The 18,337-nt window shown below is 45.4% G+C and overlaps 1 protein-coding gene across 1 annotated transcript in view; it reads right to left on the bottom strand.

Moving 5' to 3' along the window:
- Positions 1 to 18,337, bottom strand: part of itga8 (integrin, alpha 8) — a 352,157-nt gene that overhangs the window by 119,113 nt on the left and 214,707 nt on the right. Inside the window, exon 22 of the mRNA XM_070881330.1 lies at positions 6,316 to 6,395. Within this exon, the coding sequence (XP_070737431.1) occupies positions 6,316 to 6,395 (80 nt within the window). The remainder of the gene's footprint in view (positions 1 to 6,315; positions 6,396 to 18,337) is intronic.

Here is an 18,337-nt window from a genome sequence, read left to right as displayed (position 1 = left end):
TTTCAATGACCTGACAAGAGGCGCAAAGGTGAGTATAGTTCTCTATTTCTCCATCTGTCTCAATAACCTCTGGCAACAGTCCTTCCTCCACCTCCAGCATTGAACAACTTTCTCCCCTGCATCACATCCTTCACCGGCAATCTGGGCGCACCGTATCACCTCATTCCAAACACACACTCATCTCTTGCTTTTTGTCACTAACAACACAGCAGCCACCAACAGCACTCCGTTCTCAAATGGTAGAAATTGCAGAACCAGGAACTCCTCTCACATCTCATTCCTCACCACACTCCAGCCGCTTGCTTTCCATTCATCCATCCTGCACCTTACTCCTTCTCCCACTCAGCATATGCATGATACGCACAAGTCCCATACATGTGTACTTTGTCTTTCAGAGCCAATCACTAATTTTCACCCTTTCTTTCTGCAAGGACATCTAGCATGAGGACTCAGTTGGAGCAGGAGGCTCTGGACGCCAGTTATCTTTCAAGAGTAATGTGCATAGGAGATGGTGCAGCTGGCGGCTCATCTGAGCAAATTCTCTGCCTATTACTTGTACCGCTTCATGTACCTCAAAAAACTGCACAGTCTGCTCGGCAACTTCAAGCTGCGTTGTGAAGCCTGTCGTCTGCTGCCCTCCAGCCTGTCAGTACCATGCTAAAACGTCGCTTTTCTCTTTCCTCTAGATCCTTATCAGCAGAAAATCTGAGAAAAGGACATCATCATCATAGGTAGTCCCTTGAAATCGAGGAAGACTTGCTTCCACTCCAAAAGTGAGTTCTCAGGTGACTGTACAGTCCAATACAGGAATGACACGCTCTGTCACAGATGGGACAGACAGTCGTTGGAGGAAAAGGTGGGTGGGGAACCTGGTTTGCCACATGTTCCTTCCGTTGCCTGCGTTTGTTTTCTGCATGCTCTGGGCTCCCAGAGGACAACACACCTGAGGATGAACCATCACACGTTCCATCCCTCCCAAGCACTAGCACAAGGATTGGCACGCTGGGTGGGTTAGACAATGAATTAGAGGGGTCTGTACTTGGTGAAGCACCCAACATAAATGAGCAGGAGTAGTAAGTGATGGCAGAGACAGCCTAGGAGACTGCTCACCAGAGAACGGGATCATCTGCCAGCTCTGCTGAGCAAGACGGTAAACTCGACTACAGGGGCTCAGCCTTGAAAAGAAAACTGCTTGTGTCACACAAGCAATAATATAAAGGCATTGGAAACCCTGTCAAAGGAGTTTCTGCAAAATGGCTGAAAGTATGGAAGAGTTTGCTTCCAGCTGTGTGCTGTCCTGTCACATGGCAGTAACACTCTGCAGTCTACTGTGGAGCATGTGGTCACCTCCATGGACATGGCCTGCGGGCCGTCACACCGGGAGTTTGTGTCATCAGTCTTTGTGGCTTTAATGGATGCTCAAACAGCTGCCGTTCAGACTCTGAGCGATTAACGTGCGCTCCATGTTGGAGAGACTGGTGGACCACATGGATAGCAGCTTTGAAGGCATCGTCTCCTATGGTTCTCTCCCGCAAATCCGTGGGGGTAATGAGCTGCAGCCTCATATATAGAGCAGTGCACAATCGGAGTGGCACGTGCTGCCCTCTCAGGATGTCAACATGTCTGTTCCCTCTTCACCAATAACTGCCATGGTGCCAGGTAGCCAGCTGGACCAGACAGACCTTACAGCAGCCAAAGTGCTGCAGTCTGCAGCTGGGTACTCACAGGTTTAAGCTCCCAGAAGTTGCTGACTATGAGAATCTTCAAGATCCCAACATGTGCAAGAGCAGTCTTCCACCAGCTTTTCTATAGCCACTGGGGGAACACTTTGTAGTGTGGCATCGAGGAGCCCTAGTAAAATTGAAGTCAATGGGATTCAGGGGAAAGAATCTCCACTGACTGGAGTCATACCTTGCACAAAGGAAATAGGTGTGGTTGTTGGAGGTCAATTATCTCAGCCCTTGGACATCGCTGCAGGAGTTCCTCAGGGCAGTGTCCTCGGTCCAATCATCTTCAGCTGCTTCATCAATGAGCTTCCCTCCATCATAAGGTTAGAAGTAGGGACGCTCACTGATGATTGCACAGTGTTCAGTTCCATTCACAACTCCAGATAATGAAGCAGTCCATGCCCACATGCAGCAAGACCTGGATAACATTCAGGCTTGGGCTGATAAGTGGCTAGTAACATTTGCACCACAAAAGTGCCAGGCATTGAATACCTCCAAAAAGAGAGCATCTAACTACCTCCTCTTGATATTCGACAGCATTACCGTCATCAAATCCCCCACCATCAACATCTTGGGGATCAGCAGTGACCAGAAACTTAATTGGACCAGCCACATAAATACTGTGGCTACAAGAGCAGGTCAGAGGCTGGGCATTCTGCGGCAAGTGTCTTACCTCCTGACTCCACAAAGCCTTTCCACCATCTACAAGGCACAAGTCAGGAGTGTGATGGAATACTCTCCACTTGCCTGGATGAGTGCAGCTCCAACAACACTCAAGAAGCTCGATACCATCCAGGACAAAACAGCCTGCTTGATTGGCACCCCATCCACCACCTTAAACATTCACTCCCTCCACCACCGATGCACCATGGCTGCAGTGTATACCATCTACAAGATGCACTGCAGCAACTCGCCAAGGCTTCTTTGGCAGCACCTCCCAAAAGCTCGACCTCTACCACCTGGAAGGACAAGGGCAGCAGGCGCATGGGAACACCATCACCTCTAAGTTCCCCTCCAAGTCACACACTATCCTGACTTGGAAATATATCACCATTCCTTCATAGTCGCTGGATCAAAATCCTGGAACTCCCCACCGAACAGCACTATTGGAGTACCTTCACCACATGGACTGCAGCGCTTCAAGGCGGCGGCTCACCACCACCTTCTCAAGGGCAATTCGAATGGGCAATAAATTCTGGCCTTGCTAGCGACGCCCACAATCCAGGAACGAATTAAAAAAGCACATAGCTCTTGTTCATATAGGCCAGACTGGATAAGGACGGCAAATCTCCTTCCCTAAAGGGCATTAGTCAACCAAATCGGCTTTTACGACAATCTGGTAGTTATATGGTCACCATTAACTGAAGTGCTATATTGATGGCAGTGCAGTGTTTTTGATAAAACTGGGTCTCATTCACATAGAATCATAAAATGATACTGCACAGGAGGAGGCAATTCGGCACATTGTGCCTCTTTGGTAGAGTTATCCAATTTGTCGCACTCCCCCGCTATTACCCCATAGCCCTGTAACTGTTTTCCCTTCAGATACTTCCAATTCTCTTTTGAAAGTTACTATTGAATCTGCTGCCACCACACTTTCAGGCAGTGCATTCCAGATCACAACAACTCGCTGTGTAAAAAAAATGCTTCCTTATGTCGCCTTGGTTCTTTTGCCAATCACCTTCAATCTGTGTCCTCTGGTTAACGAACCTTCTGCCACTGGCAACAGTTTCTCCTTATTTACTTTATCAAAACTTCATCAAATCTCCCCTAACCTTCTCTGCTCTAACGAGAACAACCCCAGCTTCTCCAGTTTCCCCACATAACTGAAGTCCTTCATCCCTGGTACAATTCTAGTAAATCTCTTCTGCACCTTCTCGATGGCCTTGACATCCTTATCCAAAGTGTGGTGTCCAGAATTGATCACAATACTATAGCTGAGGCTTAACCAGTATTTTATAAAAGTTTCACATAACTTCATTGTTTTTCTACACTATTCCTCTATTAATAAAGCCAAGGATCCCTTATGCTTTGTTAAATTCTTTCTCAACTTGTCTGGCCACCTTCAAGGATTTTTGTACATTCACCCCAGTTCCCTCTGTTCCTGAACCACCATTAAATTTGTACCATTTAGCTTATATTGTCTCTCCTCATTCTTCCTACCAAAATGTATCATTTTACACTTCTCTGTGTTAAATTTCATCCACCTTGTGTCTGCCCATTTCATCGGTTTGCCTAGGTCCTTCCGAAGTCTGTTACTATACTCCTCATCGTATCATCTGCAAACTTTGAAATTATGACATCCAGCTCATTAATATATATCAAAAAGAGCAGTGGTCCTAATAATGGTCCCTGGGGAATATTACTGTATACCTCATCCAATTCTATATTTAAAGAATTAATCCATAATTCGCAACAAATATACATTTCTCTGAGGAATAAAAGCCCTACGGGATTAGTAGTCCAACTCCCATGGCTAACAAGAAATTAAAGATAATGTTAGATTAAAGGAAGAGGCTATAACATTGCAAAAGGAGTAGTGAACCTGAGAACTTGTAGGATTATAGAATTCAGCAAAGGATGACCAAGAAATTGATAAAGAAAGAGAAAAGAGAATACAAGAGTAAACTAGCAAGACATGAAAATAGATCGTAAAAGCTTCTATAGATATGTGAAAAGGAAGAGATTAGCAAAAGCAAATGTAAGTCCCTTAGAGGCAGAAACAAGAGAAATTATAATAGAGAATAAGGAAATGGCAGAGATATTAAACAAATACTTTGTATCTAACTTCACGGAAGAAGGCACAAATAACATTCTGGAAATAGTAGGGAAACAAGGGTCTAATGAAAATGAGAAACTTAAAGGAATCAATATTAGTAAAGAATAATACTAGATAAATTAATGGGGACTAAAAGTCAACAAATCCGCTGGCCTAATGGCCTACATCCTAAGGTTTTAAAAGAGGTAGCTACAGAGATAGTGGATTCATTGATTTTAATCTTTCAGAATTCCCTAGATTCTAGAACGGTCCCCATGGATTGGAAGATACCAAACATAATGCCGCTATTCAAGAAAGGAGGGAGAGAGAAAACAGGGAATTACAGACCAGTTAGCTTGACATCAGTTGTCAGGAAAATGCTAGAATCTATTTTAGGGATGTGGTAACAGGGCACTTACAACATCATAATATGATTGGGCAGAGTCAACACTGATTTATTGAAGGGAAATCGTGTTTGACAAACTTGTTAGAGTATTTTGAGGTTGTAACAGCAGGGTAGATAAGGGAGAACCAATGGATATAATATACTTGGATTTTCAAAAAACATTCGATAAGGTGCCACACATGAAATTATTACACAAAATTAGGGCTCATGGGATTGAGGATTCATTAATGGACAGAAAACAGAAAGTAGGAATTAACAGGTCATTTTCAGGTTGGCAGGCTGTAACTAGTGGGGTACTGCAAGGATCAGTGCTTGGGCCTCAGTTATTTCCAATCTATATCAATAACTTAGATGAGTGGACCGAGTGCAATGTATCCAAGTTTACTGATGTTACAAAGTTAGGTGGAAAAGTAAGCTGTGAGGAGGTTGCAAAGAGGCTGCAAAATGTTATAGGCAGGTTAAGTGAGTGGGCAAAAACATGGCAGATGGAATAGATTATGTGAAGTTATCCACTTTGGTGCGAAAAATAAGAAAGCAGAGTATTTTTTAAATGGTGAGAGATTGGGAAATGTTGGTATTCAGAGGGACCCAAAGTGTACACGAATCACAGAAAGTTAACATGCAGTTACAGCAATCAATTAGGGAAGCGAACTGTATGTTAGCTTTTATTTTAAATGGACAAAAGAAAAATAGTGTGAATGCTGGAAGCGTTCCACCCTATCACAGGGCTTCCCTTTCATTGTTTCACCCCCTCCCGCCTTTATCTGCCCCTGTACTTGCTTATAACCTGTTACATCTCTAACTTTTTCTTGTTCTGATGAAAGGTCATCGATCTGAAACGTTAACTCTGTTTCTCTCTCCACAGATGCTGCCTGACCTGCTGAGTATTTCTAGCATTTTCTATTTTTATTTCCTTATATATATATATATATATATATATGTTTATTTTAGAAACACCCTAGTTACAACTTGTCAGTCAACAGCCAACAGTCAACAATTAACACCTAGTCAGGTACCCACTTACAGCTGATTAACTGTTAACTGCCACTGATTTGCAGTTTTAAAGTAAAGTTTTAAAGTAAGAAAAGTATGTTAAATTTCAATTTAATAAAAACACACTATTTACTATTTACCCACTCTTTACCACCATCACCAAATCCCCATTGCCACTCTGTATAGCTAGCCCTATGTTTAGCAGATACTCCTAGCTCTGTGCACACAGCTTGTTTTGTTTGATGTGTAAAAAAAATCTTTGTTGTCTTAGCAACATGCTGATCGTATGTGGGGGTACAGAAGGACATTCCTTCAAATTAAGTTGAGCTAAATTGATGCATTTCTGCTAAAATTAACAAGAGATGACCATTTTGCTCTTTTCTGATTTATTTTTTTCAATCAATGGCAATCTGGGATAATTCGTAACTCACCTTTTGATCTGCAGGTCAAAGCTGATACTGGCATCTGCATTCTCCAAGCGCTGAACAGAAAAACGTAGTCCCACAGACAGCTGGAAAAAACAGATCAAAGCATTAACCATCAACAGCTGTTGGAGTTAAAGTACTGCACTCCTGCTGTGGAAAATAGCTATGGACTGTGGCACCAAAGAAACTAAATCCGCTGTAGTCTCTCACCTTAGCGAGCGTTAAATCTATTAATTCATGCTGATTATGCGACTCATCCATCGATTCACTTAATTATATCTGCTTCCTCTAAAATTTTACAGATGATTATTCAACACTTGGATAAAAAAATAGATATTGGTTCTAAAAACCCTCAAAGCAAAAATGACTTGTGCACTACTTTATTCGTAAATCCATTTACATTAACAGACACAATAGAGTAAGCTTTACACAAAGTTTAACACCTGGTGCAAAGCTTTGCCAGCCGAGCGTACAAATCAGGAATTCAGGCATGGAGGTCAGTGGCAGCCTAGAGTATTTGCCATCCGGGATGGAGAATATTGTGGGCCCTGCTGAATTCTGTGCCCAAATTCCCAATACATTGTTGGCAGGCAAAGCTCCATACCTGCAGGGTGAATTTATAAAATTAACCTTCATGTCACATCATAGAATTACATAGAGCCTACAGCACAGAAACATGCCCTTCATCCCAAATCGTTTATGCTCCACACGAGCCTGCTCCCACCCCTCTTCATCTAACCCTATCAGCATATCCTTTGTTATAAATAACCAAATTAAGGCTATCTCTGATCACTTTATTAACCAGGATTGACTGTAAACCAATATGGTGGGTATATTGTGTTTAATCAGAGTTTAAGATGGAATATAACACATTAGTTATACAGCAAAAACTTATGATTGTAACCAGTAGCCAATACCGATCCGATCGGACAAATGGCCGGCACACGTGAGCAGTTCACTGGCTTGCAGCCTCTTTGTCTTCATCTGGAGCTTCCTTCAGGGTAAAGCATGGAATCGCTCAAAGAGCGATCGACCAGCCCAACTTCTGTAACGCTCTCCCGTCACCCCGTTTGTGAGGGCGGCTTTGGGGAGGCTACTTTTATTCTCTTTTTAATGGTGGGCCTGAAATAGGATTTTGACAAGACCTTTTGACCTATAGAGGTTCCCCTAAAATCTCAATACCCAATGGGGCTTCGAGTTCTTTGTCTCAATTCTCGTGTCAAAGCCCGCCTTAAAGAAGTCTCATGTTCTTGTTCATATTTCTTTTCTGTATATACTTTCTCAGGGTTTCTTAGTTTGAAATTTGTGTCTGATTTCTTTCGTCCCTATCCTCTGAGGCCCAGACCAGAAAACTGTTCTAGAGTGTTACCTCCTTTATGACGTAGCAAATGTTTCACACATTAACTACTACCACAAAAGTACAAGTGTTCTGTTAAACTAACTTCAATCCCCTATTTTAACATTATACATAAAATACATAAACAAGGTTCAAGTTTAACTTAAAAACAGCAGACAATCGCTTAGCAACAAGGAGACTGTATAGAGTACAAAGAAGCCATATCATTCACAGGGAACCAAGACATTAGCATTTCTAAACACCCTCTCTAGTCTGAGTAGACTTTTTGGCTCCAGTTTAACACAATGAGTAAACACAGTAGCCTTCGTGTCAATTTTATACATTTTGAACCCCTGATTTCTAAAACCATCTATACCTAGCTTCCCTTTAAATGCATATATGCTATTCGCCTCTTTGTTCCACATGCTTACTATTATGTCTTGGCTAAAGAGTCTGACTAGATACTGTAAGCTCAAAGTAGATGTGACCGTAGTCCTTTATTACAGATCTCAGAGAGCCTCTCCAGCTTGTGAGGCCTCCTTATATACAGGTGCTCTGGTGATTAGACATGGTAATTTCAGGTTTACATACATAACAACACTCCCCGTCCCCCCAAAGTCAATCGTGTAACTATTTACAATGTGAGTTGATCTGGGGCCTTCCTTTCCCTGGTTGATTGTCTCGGTGCAAATGCTGGTGTTGGTGAGTCATTTGTTGGGCCTTCGCTAGGCTGCTGCGCAGCTGGCCTTGCTGGACTGCTGGGGGTGGTGAGCCTTACTGGGCTGCTGCGGGTGATGGGTTCTGCTTCGTGGTCAACCGCTGGGTGGGTTGCCACTTGTGTGTGTGTTGGAGAGTCAAAAAAGGTAGGGTCTAGTGTGGGTTGTTCTGGACAGTCCGTAAATCTGAGTTTGGTTTGGTCCAAGTGTTTCCTGCAGGTGAGTCCATTTGCGAGTTTGATCACAAACACCCTACTCCCCTCTTTGGCCAAAACAGTGCGAGCAATCCACTTGGAACCTTGTCCATAGTTCAACACAAATACAGCATCACTTACTTCAATTTCGCGTGACACATTTGCGCGATCATGATATGTATTTTGTTGAAGCCGCCTGCTCTTTACCTGTTCTTGTTGATCAGGGTGGGCTAACGAGAGCCTTGTCTTCAGTGCCCTTTTCATGAGCAGTTCAGCAGGAGGGACCCCGGTGAGCGAGTGGGGTCTTGTGTGGTAACTAAGCAGGACTCGGGATAAGCGAGTCTGCAGTGAGCCTTCAGTTACCCTTTTCGATTGTTTGAACTGCTTGTTCTGCCTGACCATTGGACGCTGGCTTAAACGGGGCAGACGTGACATGTTTGATCCCATTGCGGGTCATGAACTCCTTGAACTCGGCATTGGTAAAGCACTGCCCATTATCACTTACAAGGACATCAGGCAGGCCGTGCGTGGCAAACATGGCCCGTAGGCTTTCAATGGTGGCAGCGGACGTGCTTGCCAACATTATCACACAATCAATCCACTTGGAGTATGCATCTACAACCACTAAAAACATTTTTCCCAAGAATGGGCCTGCATAGTCGACATGAACCCGAGACCACGGTTTGGAGGGCCAGGACCATAAACTTAGTGCGCCTCCCTGGGTGCATTGTTTAACTGCGAGCATGTATTACATTTGTGCACACAGGACTCTAAGTCTGCATCGATACCGGGCCACCACACGTGGGATCTGGCTATCGCTTTCATCATTATAATGCCTGGGTGGGTACTGTGGAGATCACTGATAAAAGTGTCCCTGCCCTTTTTTGGCACAACTACCCGATTACCCTATAGGAGGCAGTCTGCCTGTATGGACATTTCAATTCTGTGCCGCTGGTAAGGCTTTATTTCTTCCCGCATCTCTAACGGGCACAAGACCAACCCCCGTGGAGCACACAGTTTTTTACTAAGGACAGCAAAGGGTCCTGGCTTGTCCAGGTTCTAATCTGTCGGGCGGTAACAGGTGATTGCTCACTATCGAATGCTTCCATTACCATAACTAAATCTGCAAGCTGTGCCATCTCCACCCCGGTGGTGAACAATGGTAGCCTACTGAGAGCATCGGCACAGTTTTCTGTGCCTGGCCTGGGGCGGATGGCGTAGTTGTATGCCGACAACGTGAGCGCTCAAAAACTGGCAGCCCATTTCGCTGCTCAATGTGGACTACAAGATCCTGTCAAAGGTCATCGCCAACAGGGTCAAGTCTGCTTTTGAGCTGGTGATTCACCCGGACCAGACCTGCGCTGTCCCCGGCAGGAAGATCTCTGATAGCCTCGCGCTACTCAGAGATACGATCGCCTACGTGCGGGACAGGAGGGTGGACACCTGCTTAATCAGCTTAGACCAGGAGAAAGCCTTTGACAGGATATCTGATGGACGTGCTCTCCAAAATGTGGTTTGGGGAGGGTATCCGCAATTGGGTCAAACTGCTCCACACAGACATCAGTAGTATAGTCCTAATCAACGGGTGGGAAACTCAAAGCTTTCCAATCAGATCTGGAGTCAGGCAAGGCTGTCCTCTCTCGGCTGTCTTGTTTGTGTGTTGTATCGAGCCCTTTGCCGAGTCCATTAGGAAGGATGTGGACATTAGAGGGGTGACGATCCCAGGCAGCGGAGGTGCTCAGGTCAAGACCTCCCTGTACATGGACGACATCGCCGTTTTTTGCTCGGATCCACAGTCGGTCCGCAGATTGCTCACAATCTGCGACCAGTTTGAACTGGCCTCGGGAGCAAAAGTCAATCGCAGCAAGAGTGAGGCCATGCTCTTTGGCAACTGGACCGACCGAGCCTCCATTCCCTTCACCGTCAAGCCAGATTTCCTGAAGGTGTTGGGAATATGGTTCGGAGCGGACAGGGCATGCGCCAAAAACTGGGACGAGCGTATCGCCAAGGTCAAACAAAAACTGGGATGGTGGAAGCTGCGCTTCCTCTCCATGGCAGGAAAGAACCTGGTCATCAGGAGTGAGGTGCTCTCGGGGTTGCTGCATGTGGCACAGGTCTGGCCCATCCCTCGCTCCTGTGCCGCGGCAGTCACCCGGACCGTCTTCCACTTTGTCTGGAGGTCCAAAATGGACCGTGTCCGCAGAGACACAATGTACAAATCTCTGGACAGTGGAGGAAAGGACGTTCTGAACGTGGACCTCATCCTGATGGCCACCTTTGTGTGCGGCTGCATCAAGCTGTGCACGGATCCCCGGTACGCAAACACCAAGTGTCACTACGTGCTGAGGTTCTACCTGTCCCCGGTGTTGCGAAGGATGGGTCTGGCCACGCTGCCGCGAAACGCCCCCACCAGTTGGACCATGCCTGTCCATCTGTCCTTCGTGGAAAAGTTTTTCACAAAAAAAACCCTTTGACCACAAGGCCATAAAACAGTGGTCAGCACGTAAGGTCCTGGACGCCCTACGAAAGAAGGAGATAGTGGACCCTGTCGGGTGGTTCCTTGAGCGGACTGTCGAACCAGAGCTTTCACACAAGCACCAAGACGTGGCTTGGTTGGCGGTGAGGAGGGCCTTACCTGTCAGAGCGTTCATGCACAGCCGACGTCTCATCAACACGGCACGGTGCCCCCGAGTCGGCTGCGGGGCGGACGAGACTGTCACCCATCTCCTTCAGGATTGCGCCTTGGCAAGGCAGGTTTGGAAAGAGATGCAGTGGTTGCTGTCGAGGTTCATCCCAAGCAGCTCCGTAACACAGGACTCTGTGCTCTACGGGCTGTTCCCAGGGACACACTCCGAGACAGACATCACCTGCTGCTGGAGGGCCATCAACTCAGTCAAAGACGCTCTTTGGTCTTGCCGAAACTTGCTGGTTTTCCAGAGCAAGGAGATGACCACGTCTGCGTGTTGCAGACTGGCGCAATCCAAGATCCAGGATTACGTGCTGAGGGATGCACTTAAAATTGGTGCAGTCGCCGCAAAGGCACGGTGGGGAAGGGCCACGGTTTGAAGCCCTTCTGCCACGGTAAACCCGGGGGCAGGAATCAGTACAAAACCCCCCTCGGGCTGTATTTGTAATTTACTTTTTGTGTACATGGAGCACCATGATCTGTAAACACCTATGTAGTGCCATGTACAATGCAAGGTCTGTTGCGAAATGCATGTTGAAAAGAAAAATGTAAATGTACCGTCACCCATTCCGTGTACTATATAGTGACACATGAAATGTAATTTGTTTGAATGTACTACAATGTATCCCATATTGGACCAAATTGCACTTGAACTGGAAAACAAGGAAATGTAATGAACGGAACTGCCGTCAGCACCCAAATAATAGTGTATGGGATTGCTGACCACAGCTAAATGTATTGAAATGCCTTTGAATGTACTGTACAGATTTTTTTTATGAATAAAGTATATTTTGAAATTTAAAAAAACGTGAGCGCCCATCTCTGGATGCGGGCCGATGCATTTGTATTTATCCCCTTATTTTCAGAAAAGAGGGATATAAGTGGCTTATGGTCGGTTTCCAATTCAAATTTGAGCACGAACAGATATTGATGCATTTTCTTTACCCCGTAAACACACGCTAACACTTCTTTTTCGATCCTACTGTAGACCCTCTTGGCCTTAGACAGACTTCAGGATGCATAAGCAACCGGTTACAATTTCCCAAATTCATTAGCTTGTTGCAATACACACCCGACCCCGTACGACGACGCATCCAATGCTCGTACCAAATGTTTACATGGATCGTACAACACAAGCAATTTGTTTCAACATAACAGCTTCCTAGCTTTCTCAAAGGCATTTTCTTGGCTTTTACCCCATACCCATTCATCTCCTTTACGCAGTAAAGAGTGCAGGGGTTCTAACAATGTGCTAAGACCCGGTAAGAAGTTACCAAAATAGTTCAGGAGTCCTAGAAACGACCGCAGCTCCGTCACATTCTGTGGTCGGTGCGTTTTTGATTGCATCCGTCTTCGAATCGGTGGGCCGCGGTCCTTCTCCACAGGAATTCCAATTCAAGTGCCGGGAAAATGCACTTCGAGCGTTTTAGCCTGAGCCTCACATGATTAAGCCAACTAAGAACCTCCTCCAGGTTCTGCAGGTGCTTGACGGTGTTCCGACCTGTAACCAAGATGTCGTCCTGGAAGACCACCATGCGCGGAACCGACTTCAGCAAGCTTTCCATGTTTCTCTGGAATATCGCCGCGGCCGATCGAATCCCAAATGGGCATCTGTTGTAAATGAAAGGATCTTTGTGCATGTTGATGCAGGTAAGGCCTTTCGAAGATTCCTCCAGCTCCTGCGTCATGTAGGCCGAGGTCAAGTCCAGCTTCATGAATGTTTTCCCTCCCGCCATCGTCGCAAATAGTCGTCTGCCTTTGGCAGCGGGTATTGATTCTGCAGCGAGAAACGATTGATAGTTACTTTGTAATCACCACAGATTCTGACGGTGCCGTCTCCCTTGAGGACTGGAACAATCGGACTGGCCCACTCATTGAATTCGATCGGCGAAATGGTGCCCTCTCGTTGCAGCCTGTCCAGTTCGATCTCCACCCTCTCTGTCATCATGTAAGGTACCACTCTCACCTTGTGATGGATGGGTCGTGCTCCCGGAATCAAATGGATCTGCACTTTTGCTCTTTGGAACTTCCTGATGCCTGGTTCGAAAAGCGAGGGGAACTTGCTTAGGACCTGGACACATGAGGTGTCATCGACGGACAAAAGCACACGGACGTCGTTCCAATTCCAGCATATCTTTCCCAGCCAGCTCCTGCCGAACAGCATGGGGCCATCGCCCGGTACCACCCAGAGTGGTAAATCGTGCACCGCTCCATCGTAGCCGACCTTTACGGTAGCGCTGTAATTACGGGAATCAGTTCCTTTGTGTACGTTCTAAGTTTGGTACGAATGGGAGTCAGGACTGGCCTTGAAGCCTTGTTGCACTATAACTTATCGAAAATCGTTTTACTCATTATGGACTGGCTTGCGCCCGTGTTCAGCTCCGTGGACACGGGGAGTCCATTTAATTCAACCTTCAGCATTATCGGGGGACACTTTGTGGTAAATATGTGCACCCCATATACCTCTGCCTCCTCGGTCTGAGGCTCTGGTTTGCCATGATCCACTGTGGATCTGTCCTCTTCTGCAACATGGTGGTTTGTAGGATTAGCAGGGTTTGCAGCTTGGAGGTGTCCCCTTGTTCCACAGCCCTTGCAAACGTATCTTTTGAAGTGGCATGAAAGGAATCGATGATCACCCCCGCAGCGCCAACATGGTGTTGACTGCCTTGTATTCACCACCCTTGATGGCGGACTCTGAGTCATCTGCGGACGTGCAGCTACAGGCGTGTAAGTCCTGCCCTGTACATTTCGATTCGAAAACAATGTTACTTTGTTCACAGTACTTGCAGCAGCACTCGTGTGCTGGGAAATTTGCTTGGTATTGTCACTGCTGGAGATAAACGCCTGGGCTATCGCTATGGCTTTACTCAAGGTTGGGGAGTCCAGTCAAGTTTGCGAAGTATTACTTCATGGCGAATGCCAAGTAAAAAGAAGTCCCTGAGCAGATGCTCCAAGTGTCCTTCAAATTCACAATGTCCTGCAAGTGCCTTAGCTCGGCGACATAGCTTGCCACTTCCTGGCCTTCAGACCTCTTGCACGTGTAGAACCGATACCTCGCCATCAGGACGCTTTCCTTCGGGTTTAGATGCTCCCAGACCAGTTTGCACAGCTCATCATATGCCTTGTCTGTGAGTTTTGCTGGAGCGAGCAGGTTTTTCATGAGGCCATATGTTGATGCCCCGCAAATGGTGAGGAGGATCGCCCTTCATTTGGCAGCGTTCCCTTCTCCTTCCAGCTCGTTGGCCACGAAGTATTGGTCAAGTCGCTCCACGAGGGTTTCCCAATCATCTCCCTCTGAAAATTTCTCCAGGATGCCCACAGTTCACTGCATTGTTGCGGTGGGGTTCATCATTTGTATCTCGTCGCCAGTTGTTAGGTCTTGGATAAAGAGTCAGACTAGATACTGCAAGCTCAAAGTAAGTGTGACTGTAGTCCTTTATTACAGATCTCAGAGTGCCTCTCCAGCCTGTGAGGCCTCCTTACATACAGATGCTCCCAAGGGATTGTGGGATCCCTTGGGACTCCAGGGGATAAGCCCTCTGGTGGTTAGACATGGTAATTACAGGTTTACATACATAACACTTACAACTCTGAGTAAAAAAAGTTTTTCCTGAATTCCTTATTGGATTTATTGGTGATTATCTTATACTAATAGCCCCTAGTTTTGGCCTCCCCCACAAGTGGACTCATCTTGTCTGTGTCTACCCTATCAAATCCTTTCATAACCATAAAGACCTCGATCAGGTCACTCCTCAGCCTTCTCATTTCTAGAGAAAAGTGTCCCAACTTGTTCAGCCTTTCCTGATAAGTATATCCTCTCAGTTCTGGTATCATCCTTGTGTATCTTTTTTGCACTTTCTCCAGTGCCTCTATATCCTTTTTATAATATGCAATCTACAATCTACACAATCTATGACGTGATCGGGGCCCAGGAGAGGTGTGAGTCTGGGGCCCAGAAGAGACAAGGCCCAGGGGAAGCATGGGTCAGCCCACATTGCGATATGTGTGCGCGCTAGGTGCATGCAGCAGAGCTGGTCTCCAGTCGTCTTGGGTAATCCTTGCCACTGGACCAAGACCTAGCTGTGTCAAGCCTGTGTGCAACGGCCACCACACATTAAAAAAATCCACGTACAGGCATCTTCCACCTCCAAGATGTAGTTCTGGATCTGGAATATCAGGTCCTTCATTGAAACAGCTGTGAACTCATCCCTTTTTGACGTGGAAGCAAGTCATCCTCGTTTCGAGGGACTGCCTATGATGATGATAGTAAGCAGACCAGAACTGTACACAGTGCACCAAGTGTGGTCTAACTAAGGTTCGATACAGGTTTAACATAGCTTCTCTGCTTTACAATTCAATCTCAGTAGAAATGAACCCCAGTGCTTTTTTATGGCTTACTGTGTCGCTACTTTTAGTGTTTTGTGTATGTGTATCCTAGATCCCTTTCCTCCACCCCACTTAAACTCTGATTATCTAAGCAGTATGTGGCCTCCTTATTCTTCTTACCAAAAATGTTACAGTGTATATTTAGCTATATTGAAATTAATTTGCCAATAACACACCCATTCTGCAACTTTATTAATGTCATTTTTTATTATATTGCAGTTTTCCTCAGGATTTACTATAACCCCCAATTTGGTGTTGTCTGCAAATTTTGAAATTGTGCTTCCAAGTTCAAATTGGTTATGTAAATTGTGAACAACAGCGGTCCCAGCACCAATCCTTGTGGAACACCACTTCACACCTTTTGTCAGTCTGAGTAGCTACCCTTAACCCTTACTCTTTGTTTTCTGTTCCGTAACCGACTTGCTTTCCATTCTGCTACTTCTCCCTGACACCACATGCTCTGACCTTACTCATGAGTCGACTATTTGGAACATATCAAAGGCCTTTTGAAAATCCAAATATATTACAGCTACTGCATTACCCTTGTCTATTCTTTCTGTTACTTCTGCAAAGAATTCAATAAGGTTGGTCAAGCATGACCATCCCTTTTGAAAACTGCGCTGACTACTCTTTAATATACAAGGGGGGAGAAATTGGGGTCATTTGCAGCTCCTGTTACAGGGTGTTAACGTGGCGCAAATGACTTTGCGACCAGGCATGGCACCGTTAACGACTCCCACTAAATTCAGTGGCCGGAGATCGTGACGTCATCACCGTGTACAGTGCTCCATTAGTGCCCCAGACCCTATATTGGGTATTGCTTCCTGAAGCTGCGCCAAGTCATGACAGCGACAGCTTCAGGGGACGCATACCAGACAGCCAGCCGCTAGCAGGGTGAAAGTTAATGGGGAGGTGGCCAGCAGCTCCTGTAAAAAATGTACGATTTGCTTTCCTGCACCATTGTGCTTCAGTGCCAGGCTGATCTCACGGCACCCCCACTCCCCTGTGATCCAGGTAGGACCCTTTTTATTATGCAGAGTATGCAGCTTGGGCCCTTTCCTTTAAATCAGGGAAGAGCCCCTCCTACACGGCAGCGCTACGCGGCCCAGTGCATAGCGCTGCTGAGCGTGCGCCCCTACCGAGAAAGGAAGTGGAGCACTTGATTTAGCGCTCCACATCCTTTTGGCAGCACTAATCCCAATTTCTCGTGAGAGGTGAGACTTCTGCGCCTAGCGCAAAGTCTCACGCCTTGCGCATGTTACCACCCCCAAACAGGGCACACCCGAATATTTAGGCCTATAGATTTTTCTGTGACATCTTTGAGTAACGATTCCATTATCTTTTCAACCACCTTAAGCTAACTGGCCTATAGTTCCCTGCACTTGTTCAATCTCCCTTTTTAAATGGAAGAATAATATTAGCTGTCTGCAAATCCTCTAGCACTATTCCCTTTTCTAATAAATGTTTATATATATGTAATAGTGCCTCTGCTATCTCCTCCCTAACTTATTTTCAATTATGTCGCCACTTTCTATCGTAAACGTCTTTATATCTTTTTTGATCTCCGGTTCTAATGTCATGTCCACCTGTTAGTCTCCCTGGTAAATACTGAGGTAAAAAAACTGTTCGATATTTCTGCCATTTCTCTGTCATTACCTGCGAATTTATCTTGTGCATCCCTTCGTGGCCCTATCTCTATTCTGACTTTCCTTTGGTTACTTATGTGCCTGTCGTATACTTTATTATTTCTTTTATATTCCTTGATAGTTTAATTTGGTGTCCCTCTTTGCTTTCCTAATTGTTTTTTTGACTTCTTTCCTAACCTCTCCGTATTCCCTTTTGTCATCCTTTCCTTTATTGTCTATGTGCTTAATGAGTGCCCTTTTCTTTAGTTGCAATTTTACCCTTATCTCTTTATTTATCCATGATGTTTCATTATTAGCTAGTTTGTTTTTGTTTTTTAGTGGAAAATTATTTCTTCTGAATTCTATTGATGACTGTTTTAAATATTTCCCACTGCTGTTCTATTTTTTTGTCTGTCAAAATGTTTTTCTAGTTTACCTTCCCCAGTTCCATTCTCACCCCCTCAAAATCAGCTTTTTTCCAATGTATTACTTTGATCTTTGTCTTACTTATGACTTTCTCAAGTCATTATTTTAAACCTTATGATGTTATGATCGCTATTACCTAAATATCTCCCTATGCTTGCTTCTCTTAGCTGTTCTGATTAATTTACCATTATTAGACCCAGCAGTGATTCCTCTTCTTTAGGGCGTCTTACATACTGGGTAAGAAAGGAGTCCTGAACAAACTGTAAAAACTCCGTTCCTTTGTAAGCATCGGCTCCCCAAGGATTGTTGGACATTATCTGGACATTGTGTTTTAATATTTCTTACATCAGAAAAGCTGGAAGCCATTTGTGGGAGGGGCCCAGGTACTTTTCCATGTTGTACTTGAAATCCATGTCTGATGGGCGGGGGTGTTCTGGGAAGTTACAATGGCCAGGATAAGGCAACTCATCACAGGTAATGGGCAAAGATGGAGGGTCCATTGTTATGCAATGTGAACTCATCAGAGATAGATCAGATATGAACTGGTCAGTGATCAGAGCCATTACCTGGATGAGATAACCCCGAGAGGCGGGAAACCAGATCAAAAGAAAGTCATTAAGTCCAGACCAGTTGGAAGTGAAGCCCCATCACTGGAATAC

This window comes from Pristiophorus japonicus, chromosome 5 (assembly GCF_044704955.1).
Source record: "Pristiophorus japonicus isolate sPriJap1 chromosome 5, sPriJap1.hap1, whole genome shotgun sequence".
NCBI lineage: Eukaryota > Metazoa > Chordata > Chondrichthyes > Pristiophoridae > Pristiophorus > Pristiophorus japonicus.
The sequence above is the reverse complement of the archived record's forward strand: the minus strand, read 5'-3'. Positions and strand labels throughout refer to the sequence as shown.